Here is an 11,475-nt window from a genome sequence, read left to right as displayed (position 1 = left end):
CAAAGTGTGTGGGAGGGGTACCAAAAAAAAAAGTCTTTTATTTAATGGTCGAAATGGTGGATTTCACTTATTGCAGTTGGATCTGGAACGTTTCCCTTGCGATAAATGGGCGTCGCTCACTATACAAATAATTTAGCGGTAATTCTCTGTTCACATCAGTGCTGAAAACATTCCATTCATCACCCAATTTTTTTTTTCCCCCAAACACCAGACTTTACACCAAAGACATGGAATTGTTTAAACACGGTGTGAGGTCCAGTCTTTCAGTGCAAGCGTGGGAACCGTGAACCATTGTGTGTGGTGACCGCCCTGCCGTGCCTTCAATATGTCCTGCAGGTACAAGCATGACATAAGGGAATTCTCATCACGACTCCGGTCCAATGAGCTCTGCTTCAGGTTTATTCTGCGGTTCAAACGTCTGATGTGGGTTAGCAGCAGTGTGGCAGTACTGGGCAGCTTTTGGAACCGCAATTGTGGGCAGGTTGAATTAAGAACAGGGCAAGTCTTTGGATGAATGTGATGGAGGAGAATCCAATCGTATGTGTGAACTTGACAATTCAAATCATGCCCACGTCTCGCTTCAATACACTGTGAAACGTGATTACAAAAGTAGTATTTTTTTATTTAAACATACACAACCATAAATAAAAAGAAAATCATACTGACAAAAATGTATCAGTTGAAATCCGGTACGCTACTATCTTGTGGAATAAACAATAAATCTACATCGCTTTCCGCTAGGCGAGTGCACACACAATTGTCAAAACGGAGATACATAAATATGGAATTAGAGCTGAAGCTCCTGTGTTTTTAATTGAAAAAAAAAAAAGCGTGCCTACTATTTTCTAAGTGCTGCATAATGAATGCTGTAGGCATAAAATATACATGAATTTTTTTCCTTTTTTTTTTACAGCTGAAAAGTCACTTTAACAGTGACCCGCCTCTGTACTTCTATAGCTAATAAATAAATAGTTAGTGCATATTCCCATTTACCTCACTGTCGAGCCAAATGAAAACCGAGAGAAAAATAAGTTAAAGACAAACCAAAGTCGATTTGGCTGGTCCTTTTTTAAAGAGTCTTTTCATGTCATTCAAGAACAGACAGTCCAGCTATCTGCATCGCTTGTTGATCGTCACACACAGGAAACCAACCATGTTGCTTGTGGAAATGCAGTCAAAAATGTCACAATGTGAATGTCATCATTTGAGACACTATATTCAAATAAAAAAAACAAGCCAAAGTCGCAGTTGAATCAACCAATTGTGGTTTAGAGTAAGGGACTGATGTTGACATGGACCTCAATGTTCCAATTCCAACCAAAGTGGCTATTTGTCAAAATGACACCCCGCCTCTCAGCCAAGGTGACCTGGGATAGGCTCCAGCTCACACACACGTCTTAATGATGTGAGTGGGAACATTTAGAAGGGCAATAAATGTTAAATTGACATCATTGGGTTGGCATATTTCCGAGGTACAGTATCTTCATATACCCCATTGCTTGATTTGGGACAAAAAAGATATCTGACATATGACGCAGGGACTTTAGGCATTGTAGCAACAAAATGGAATACTCCAGGCACAACTGTTATGGAGTCAGTGATTTGTATGTAAACGTGGACGTCAAGAAGGCACCTCATCTGGCCCACCTCGATCATACCCTCAAAAATCTTCTTTTTTTTTTTCAGAAAAACACTGACAGCTGCGGCCGAGGAATATTTTGGTCCGGCTGATGTTAAAATGCAAACAGATGCTGGATCAGCTTCAGTATTTCCATGATGACGCTGATGAGTTTCTTGGCCAACATCTCCTCACTTTGCGCCCTTTGTTGTCTCATCAGTGCATAAAAACAAACAACAAATTAAAGTGTGAATAACATGAGTTTTTAAAAAAAAAAAACTTGAAAGTATCCAGCACTACATTGGACCGAGTCGAGTGTGGTTTTGTTTGTGGCTATGTGGTGAAACTATAAAATGCACAATATCAGTGGTTCTTTGGGGTCACTTCAGTAGCATGGCGCCGTCCCAAGCGTCAACATTTTCAGTTACCCAACTTAATGGCCCCAAAGTACGTCCCCACTCCATCGGGGTCCAGCATCCATGCGTTGGACACAGTGACGTATAAGGCGTCTCCTTGATCCAGCCAGAGGCCTCGGCCTTGCTGGGCGCAGTACATATTGTAGCTGGAGTTGTCCCAGCGCATGGTGCTGCCCGTCTTCATCAACAGGTCCGCTTTGCTGTGCTTATTAATGCGCTCGTGGTAGATGTACTGGATGAGCTGCGTGTTGCTCACGTCCATGTAGGGCCCGCCGCTTTGGCCTCCATCCCCAGGTAAATCGTAGTAGCGGAAGCAGGTTTTGGCGTAGACGTAGTAGAAGCCCGACTTGACCACCAGCAGTTTGCCCTTCTGGTAGTCCATCCTGTGACGGTACCCGTGCACCTCGTCCCAGTCGATAGGGATTGCGCTCGGTTCACCCGCTGCAATGAAGGAGAGTGGTTTAGCGATATCGTAGTTCAAAATTTGTGCCCGCTGGAAAACTACTTGTATATGAATTTAAAGAAGCTTAAATAAAAATGAAAAGAAACATTTTCCCTTATCTGCTCAGACAACTGTCAGGGCCAGCAACAGAAAATGCTAAACCTCTTCAATATCTATCATTCCAAATAATCCTAAAGCGGTGATTGTCAACCTGTGGTCCGCGGTCCTCTAGTGGTCCATGGTGGTATTTCAAGTGGTCCGCGAAATTGGAAATGGAAAGTAATTATAACATTTTTAAAAATAAAATTGATTCATTATTTAGATGATTTATTTTACAGCTAATTTTGTGAATCATTTACCCATCCGACTTATGTCAAATTTTGCTGAGATTCCCAAATTAGACATACAGATGCAAATAAATAGCCTTGATAGGTCTATCCTCCTTCGGTACAAAATAATATTCCGTCAAAGCAGTGGTCCCCGAGTTGCTTCTTGGTTATGATGGTGGTCTCTTGGACAAAACCAGTTAAAAATATTTCTACTTGGCAGCCACCAGCATAGGTTCAAAAGCTTAGTTGCCTAAATGAGCTGTAGAAAAGAGCAAAAGTGTAGGCAAGAGCTGCTTTGGGACTAAAATTGTTTCATTTTGTTACAGTTGGCTTCAGTTCTTGTATATAAACTCTTAGGCTATTGTATTTTCGCAATCTGTTTCCTTTTAGAAAAAGCCAGAAGAATCATTTTGCTGTTAGGCAATTATTGGAGCGCAAACTGTAAAATGTATTTCATAGTAGCGAAACTAGTCATTAATAACTGACACCATCTAAAAGTAATTTTTAGGGAAAAAAAAATGAGTCACACAATTGAGTTCCATGCACTTCTAATGAATGAAGAGGACTCACGCTTAGCCAACTGTTGATGCACCTCGATGGGAAGGTGGGCGGAGGGTGGGCTCTCCTTCTGGTTCTTCAAGCGTCGGTTTTTCTTGGGAGCTCTCAGCGCGTTCAGCACCGGCTCCGTCTGTACTTCCTACCGCAAAAAGTCAACGAGACGACAAATTGTGACAAAGGGGCAGGGAAAATGTAAAACGACAAACCGACCCCAAAACACCAGCAAGACACCCATTCTATGTTTCACCACAGCTGTCATTTGGAATGATCATCAAGTCTTTCAATGCGTGCACTTGACGGCAGTCGAGACAGAGCTGTCTAGTTCACTCCAAACATGGTTTCCAAGCAAGTAAACAGTTACCGCCAACTCACAGCTGGCTTGAAAGCAACAATATTTATCCCCTTTACATCAACATAACTTCAAAATCATCTTGTTTCTGGCTGGTGATAAAAAGAAAAATGCGGTGTTGCCATGACGCTGAATTACCAATGAGATTTCGATATTAGTGGACGAGCCAGGAGAAAGGTGTGTCCCCATATTGAATAATGTAAAATACACAACTGTTTTTTTTTTTTTTGTATGGATTGCCATTGGGCCTGATTTGATTCTGGTCTACCTGAGAAACGTATTCTGGCACAGATCTCTCAGCAATGCCGACAATATTATACCGACCGAGCCAACAACTGGCGCAAGAAAAAAGGAAATTAATGAGGAGGTGTGTGATGGTTTTTGAGAACCGTTGGCAGATCAAGTATCTCTCAAAATACCTCTTGAAGAAAAAAAAGGTTTGTTGATAAGTCAGTGGAATTCATCCAGTAAAAGTAACGTCGCCATAGACTTTGGAGTTCAAACCGACATGTCGGTATAATTCTAGATACCCTTGCTCAGCGACCATCAAAGGATTAACTCTGTGGCCGGTTTGCTTTCTCTTTGTCTTTTCACGACCCGAACAGAACACCTGGCTCAAAGGGAATGAGGGAGCTGGCAGTGAAGGAGTGGAAAATGATTTTCCACAACATAGAGCAAGTGCCAACGACAAGCTTGTGCTCGAAGTTCCTTGCCATGCCATCTATCACCTGGAGGTGCTGGTCGCTTTGAGGAAAAAGACATAAGTCAAAAAATGAAGCAGTATTTAGCGGGAATCTACGCAGGTTGAGGAAGGCCATTCGTGGAGCATCAAACGACGAGAAAGCCGAGAGAGCGCCATGAAGATTTTTGAAGAGCTGGATGTCACTGCATGGACATGAAATGACAGCTGGAGGAAAAGCTAGACCGTGTCATTCTCCTGAATAGTGACTATTTTGTTTTTACATCTCAATACTGCAAGTGCTTAGTTGATCATTATAAGACGGATGCACAGAATGAGCTCATCAGAGAGACATGAGCTCATTCCGTATCCCGTGGAGGACAAAACATCCAGGCCAGACTTGGACATACGCAAGGATGGTGTATCGAGGTAAATATGCTGGAAATGGAGCAGCCAGATAGGATGAAGACCCAAGAGGTGACTTATGGATAAGCTGTTGAAGACTTGTAGAGTTAGAAGCAGAAGATTCAAAGGACAAGAAGAGATGAAATGGAGTGATTAACTGTGGCATCCCTTGAATAGGTTTCAAGAAAAGAACAAGATCACCGTTCCAAAACCCTGAAGCAACCCTGCAGTGTTGCTACAGAGAGAAGACATGCCAAATGAGGCAGACATGTTGGCACATGCTCAGTTCTGATGTTAGCATTCACTATTAAACAGTCACCGTCCATAAGATGTAACTTTGAGTTTATTTAACAGATTTGCATCTACAGTAATCACATGAAGAGAGCTCGTCTTAGGCCCAACCTGTCCGTTCCGTCTCTCCACTAAGGTTTCAAAACCGGACTAATGACCAGTCCACCCAGCCTAGCAATCTCATGTTGGACCTTAAGTGCAACATGGGTTGAGTGTTGGGCATAGACATTGGCTCATCCTTTCAAAAGAAATCCAAAATAAATGACCTCGTTATAAAATGAGGGACTAAGCTGGAAATATCTTGTTCTAGTTTTAATCTAAATAAAGAACCTGCAAATATAATTAGGAATTTACTGTCTTGCATGTACGCAAATTCACAATCGGATCATATTCTTGTAGCAACAGAAATTGCCTGAGGGCCTAAAGGTTCCAGGAGAAAGGTATGAAATTCATTCCACACAAATATCCATCATTTGACCAATCACCAGCGGCTATTGAGCATCTGGGTCCTCAAACATTCAGCGCATGTGTATATGATCTCCATTTTACAGTCTGTGTCACAATTAGTTCAACTCTATGGACATAATAATACAAACTGACACTTTTGTGAGCATATCATGTCATAAAGTTGATTTTTTTTTTTTTCCTCAGCCACAGGCTACTTTCATAATAAAATGACAGAACGTTTTTGGCGGGTAAAGCAAATACAGCAGCCATAAAATGGCTCATTATTTCAGGTGTCAACGACATAACCACAACACTCCAGTTGCTGATTATGCCCCTAAGTGAATGTAGTTACCTTGGAATGCTTTCAAATGCTTACCGCTATCTCGCTTTGACTTAAGGCTGTGTTCCTTAATGCTTTTATGAAATTTAATTTAATTTGACTTTTATCTTAACATTTTAAGTCTCTCCAAAAACGTAACATTTTAAGTCTCTCGAAAAACTCCCCAAAATGTTTTTGCTTGATTTATTTAGGGTCCATTTTGTCTTATAATGACAGTGTGCATCATTTCTTTGCATGGATTACTGCTTAAGATCGTCTTCTTTATCAGGAACTTCATTTATTTATTTTTTTTTCTTTGCCAGAAATTGCTTTTTTCAAGCTTTTGGTGGGCTTTTAGTGTTGCAGTATAGCATAAAGCCATTTGTTGTTTTGGAATGTACTCTCAAACAGTTTTGTTTTTATTTTGTTGACCTCCTTACTTGCCGTTTGTGTGTTTTCCCATTTTCGTTTTCATTACAGTGCCTTCTCCAGAAATGACTAACAGATTGGCTTCTGCTACCTAGTGCAGTATGGACTTGTTTTTTGTCCTTTTGGATTATATTTTCGATGACATTTTTCATTAGACAGGGCTTTTTTTTTTTTCATTTGTACTTTTTTGGCCTACAAACATTTTCAGAGCAGTCTTTCTTCAAGCTTATAATTTGCCTCATAGTTCAGTGTTGCGTTGCCCCCGGTTTCTTTGGCAAGTAATTACCAAACATTGGCTACCATACAGTGTGTTCTTTAAAATGAGCATACATAAGGCGTTGGACTCACTTCAATGGGCCGACGTGGAGCAGTGGTCAGATCTACCTGGAGACAGACAGGAAGAGGAGACAGAAGTCAGTGCATCATCACGCCTCCTCTGAGAATGTGCTTTGTAAGCACTTTCTTGACATTTATGTAGTTGAATAACTCTTTAAAACATTGAAGTCCAGGCTGCTCGTATCAGTGTGTGCGTGCGCAGTTATTTTCCAAAGTTCACCCAGCATTCCCAAGTAGCAGGCTTAAAAGTCAAAGTGATTTGGAGCGTGGTTCTTTTTACACGACTGTGTCAACAAGGCTTTGGGGCTTGCACACAATGAGGGGAAGGAAAAAAAAACACTCCCCGTAAAAAACGATGTGAATAATCAGAGCAGCATTCCTGCGCTCGTCTCCAAGATCTCTGGGAAAGTCGTGCAGGTGTTGAAGGCGGATGATGGTCTAGTGCCAGACTGCGTCTTTCCTGACTCATGCAAGCATGCTCCCCCTGTCATCAGCTAGACAAAGCCTCTGCGCGTTCTTCTGCCAGAGCTCCACCTCGAGGAAGAGTCTGACTCTGACTGGTATCCCAACACCATTCCAAACCAGTCAAATTAAACACAGTCACTCTTCTCCCTCTGCTGGCCTACACCCAGCAACAAATACTATGCTTATACAAACAAAGTATCTTCAGTTTGGGTATAAATGCCAAGTGTATGTCAGAAGTACTCATATTTCTTGAATATGGCTGTCAGATGTGTTCTCTCCACCAAGCAGTCCCAACTTCCATATTGTGGTTAAGAGCAGGTCATGAACCTGTGAGCCTCACGACCCTCAGGCCCAAGCCAAGTCTTTGCAGACTGAGCTATAGGGCCAATCCCAGCTTTTTGATTTCTCAAGTTACATGCAGGATCGCTGATTGAACCGATTAGTCGACCAGAATCAAGAACAACAGTTATGATGTAGAGCAACACGGGACTTTGGAGTAGTAATGGCGGTAATGTTTTTTTTTTCGGAACATTTCTTTGACGGTGAAGTTGAACTCTTAGCTACTTCAGAAAATGCATGTTACATAATCTAAATGGCACAAAGCTCTATTTTCAACATTAGTAGTTTAGTACTTTTAAGTCACTCATTCATAAAATATATTACAGTAGATGACGATCAATATACGCATCAGAGATGTAAAAAAATGTTGTTTGCCACATTCTCAGCTGATTCACACCATGCTAACCACTATCTAGCCTTGAGGCTCATGTCAATGCTGTTTTAGTCAAAGTAAGAAGCCAAGATGTCAACTATTCCAGGTCGTTAAATGAAATGTTTTATTTCTACTCTCACATTTGATGTTTGAATTTCGCAATTTTGCCATTTATGATGGCTGCTTCGTCATCGTATTGAGCCTTTACTCTTGTATCCAAAGATTTCTAGCAATACATCTTTGACAAAAAAATGAAGTGGGGTAAGTTACATTCCAGACGGCAACTGCTGAAAATCCGACCATAAAAAAAGTAAAGTACCCACCACAAGCTCAAAACAATATATTAAAACTTAGCACCTATCCTCAGCCTCTCACTGTCAGGAAACAGGAGACAATTGTATAACATCACTGAGCAAAGAAAAAATAAATAAAAAGACTCTCATTTGCAGTCCATATAAGGGTCAAAGTGTGCATGCTACAAGATGTTTATTCATTACTCTCGTTTAAAGTTGACTGTATATTCGACATAGTCGTACATGAAATATTGTTTTTAAATACCATTTTTCCAGCCAAGCAAGCCATATATACAATTAAGTATGTTTGAGTAGCGCATACCATGAAGTAGGTTGTCCTATTATCAACAAGAAAAATAAAACACAACTTATTTATACAGTAAGAACGATTTACGGTCAAATCCAATGTACATGGTAACCATCCTGACCTATTTTAAGTGTCTGATATGCACACTTGCACTGCTAGAGTGAGTTTGTTTAAAGGCACTCTGCAAAGTGTTTATGCAGAAGATGAAGTGAAAGCATATCATTTCATAAACACACTGAGCGTGAGAGACCAGCAGAAAGTCAGCCGGATGCTTTCCAGGTGAACCCGAAGCACCCTGACACAGCTCAAATGTGGTCTGCTCCTTTTTGGCTTGTCTCAACACGACCATCATCCAATTGCCCAAAAACCACCACAAAGTCTCCAAAAAAAGCCGATCGTGGCACAATGTAAATATTATTGTAAATGAAGCGATGGGCTTTCATAATGACCTGACAAAAAACAAATGAGGCGTGAATTTATTTTGTTTATTTTTTCTGCTTTTAATGCTTTTTTTTTGTACTTTGCATGTTGGAACATCTCAAGTTCTTCTGAACTTTAAGGAATCTTGTTTATACTGCACTGCTTATCTTGCACATATAAAATACAAATAACATCTGGCGTGCACAGTCCAGTGGAAACATCTGCGCGGTGCAAGATGATACGTTGGATATTTTTATTTATTGATTTAAGTTCCGTGTAAACGGCGGAGCATATGAAACAACAAGTTTAAAAGCATGCCGCTTCCTTTCCAACTTGTCAGCTTTTATGACATTGTAAAATTGCGCAAGCGATTTTAACTCCACTGCACAAAACAACCGACTTAGAAACAAAACAAAAAAAGGGCAGCAGCTCCTTACCTCTTGCAAATAGCCCGTCAGGTGCAGCAGGATGGCCACGCTGGACGCCACCTGGAGCAATCCCATGATCAACAAGGTGCCGAACAGGAGCGACCGGTGCGAGTGCTCCGAGCCGGCCGCCGGGTGGAGGCGGTGGTGGCCGCCCTCCACGTCCACGGTCGTGCGCAGGTAGCCTCTATACTCGCCATGAGCGGCTGCCATGCTCCCGTGCATACGTGCAGATGGGACTCAGTGGACGCGCTGAAGTGAAGCAATGAGAGAGAGTGCGCGCGTGTGTCAGTGGTGAAGTGGGTGGGCTGAAGTATACGCACAGTAAGTGCGAAGTGAAACTCCCCCTTTGCTCCTGTCTCACTGCTAAATCCAGGTGGAGCTAAGCGAGTGAGTGAGCGCGCTGCAGGTGGTGCGCCTGTCCTTATCGCAAGCACAGGAACACGTGACGCACCCACTCCCTTCGCGTGTCCACACCCCTGCCAATATTGCGCCCTAAATGTTTGCAAATAGTTATTACAAAATCGGATTTCAATTTGGAGTTGGCCACATTTGGCTGCACATATAATTTACACCTAAGAGGGCAACCCAGCATCAAATGTGTGTTATCAGAACAATTTTATTTAGGTCAAATTCTTCTCAGAAAATGTTTTAACGATATGAAAAAGTCATATTTTCCAGAAAGGTGTACTACTCTACTACTCTCGCAAGAATAAAATTGTTTTCTGGTGGTGTGGGTTAAGAAAAAAGCAAGATATTGGGTTTTATTTGATGAAAATACTTTATTTTTTAACGAGAATCTTTCTTAATTTGTGGAGTAAATAGGAGTAATCTTACAGGAATATAGTTTTTTTCTTAGGAAAATGAAAAGTAGATTTTTCAATACCTCCAGGAATCATATTTGCTGCATGTATCAGGAATTAGTGTAGTTCAATGACATCAATCTCAAATTAATCGGCTATACCTGTTTGTTTCGGCTATACACGTACTCGCATTGGAAGTGTGTTTGTGTTTCGATTTGCATTGGGTTGCTGCATATCAACAATAAAAAATGATATTGTATCATTAAACCATGCAATGTAAAAGCAGCCTATGACAACAAGCCCGATTGCAGTAGCCTATATGTTGTTGCTATCCAACAAAAAATCATGTCTGAAAACAATTTGTCCCCAAAAACAAAAGTAAGTTTTGTTGTGTGTTTGAATGAATAGCTCACAGTTGGAGATATGTGCATCATTTTAGTGGGGCAAAGACATTACCATGCTTTTTGAAATTACTCACGTCAGCATGGACTTAAATCAGGTTTTCCAGGAACAAGTTATTTTAGGCAGAGCAGTTGACGAAACGAAGCGAGGTTCCAGACTCCCCCCACCTACAGCACAAACCCCCTCGCCACACACACACACGTCTGCCACTGACCAATAAACCTCAGGGCGCGATGCTCGTTTAATACTTTCTAGCTTCATCAAACCACGCACACGATTTTGGTTATATTTACATGCCCTTTTACATCACATAGAGGTCGTGATTTTTTTTTTTTTCAACAGACCACCGTTTTGGAGCTGCAAGTCCTCCTGCGCTTTGGCGAGGCCTCGGTCCTGGCACCGGCGCTGGATGTGGTGCTGTGGTGCCGTCTCCCACTCAGGGGGTCGTTAATAACGCCGTGAGAACCCGTCTTATTTTGCATCGGGTTGCAGCTATTTGCTGCCAGATCGTGTGCTGCGTCAGTGAAGAGCGGGTAGAGGGCGGGGTTGTTACTCGTTGGGTCGGCGCCGATCTTTTGACACCTCGGGCTAGAAAATGGAGTAGGAAGTTTGGGACAGCGATTTGGGAGTTATCACATTATCGGGCTGTCATCATTTGCTTTGATGATCTTTTTAAGTCCGTCTACCATGTTAAAACTGCCAACTTAACAGTCAACTCTGTACATTGGTCTTGGTGGGTGGGGTTAGTGTGCTGTGATCTGACGAGTCCATATTTCAATTTGTATCGTGAAATCATGGATGTCGCATGGGTGTGCTATAAGAATGGAGAGACGCAATCGTGAGGCCACCAAATCGAATCGTTTTGACTCCTCGCCTATGCCTAGAATTTCCGCCACCCTCACTGGAAATGAATCTAACACACTGCCAGCAATGCAGGCCAAACTCTGGCTCTGGTCTTTCAGGGACCAAAAGGTCCATACGTCTGGAGAGACCACCACAGGACTCCCCGGGGAACATGGCCGAACGCTAT

The 11,475-nt window shown here is 41.9% G+C and overlaps 1 protein-coding gene across 1 annotated transcript; it reads right to left on the bottom strand.

Annotated features, from left to right (window-relative positions):
• Nucleotides 1-207: 207 nt before the first annotated feature.
• Nucleotides 208-9,649, bottom strand: tnfsf11 (TNF superfamily member 11). Its single transcript, XM_037239727.1, has 4 exons — nt 9,253-9,649; nt 6,631-6,666; nt 3,376-3,502; nt 208-2,475 (listed from the first exon to the last, which is right to left on the bottom strand). Exons 1-4 carry the CDS (start codon nt 9,463-9,465, stop codon nt 2,039-2,041), a joined length of 813 nt encoding a protein of 270 aa, XP_037095622.1. The 5' UTR covers nt 9,466-9,649; the 3' UTR covers nt 208-2,038.
• Nucleotides 9,650-11,475: the final 1,826 nt, after the last annotated feature.

This window comes from Syngnathus acus, chromosome 21 (genome assembly GCF_901709675.1).
Source record: "Syngnathus acus chromosome 21, fSynAcu1.2, whole genome shotgun sequence".
Lineage (NCBI taxonomy): Eukaryota > Metazoa > Chordata > Actinopteri > Syngnathiformes > Syngnathidae > Syngnathus > Syngnathus acus.
The sequence above is the reverse complement of the archived record's forward strand: the minus strand, read 5'-3'. Positions and strand labels throughout refer to the sequence as shown.

Excerpts from the sequence above, each read along its gene's own strand:
- tnfsf11 (XM_037239727.1), bottom strand. The coding sequence starts at position 9,465 with ATGCACGGGAGCATGGCAGCCGCTCATGGCGAGTATAGAGGCTACCTG. Across the intron at positions 6,667-9,252 it reads TGACGGGCTATTTGCAAGAG|GTAGATCTGACCACTGCTCC; the intron begins GTAAGGAGCTGC and ends GTCTGTCTCCAG. Across the intron at positions 3,503-6,630 it reads CTCCACGTCGGCCCATTGAA|GAAGTACAGACGGAGCCGGT; the intron begins GTGAGTCCAACG and ends TTTTTGCGGTAG.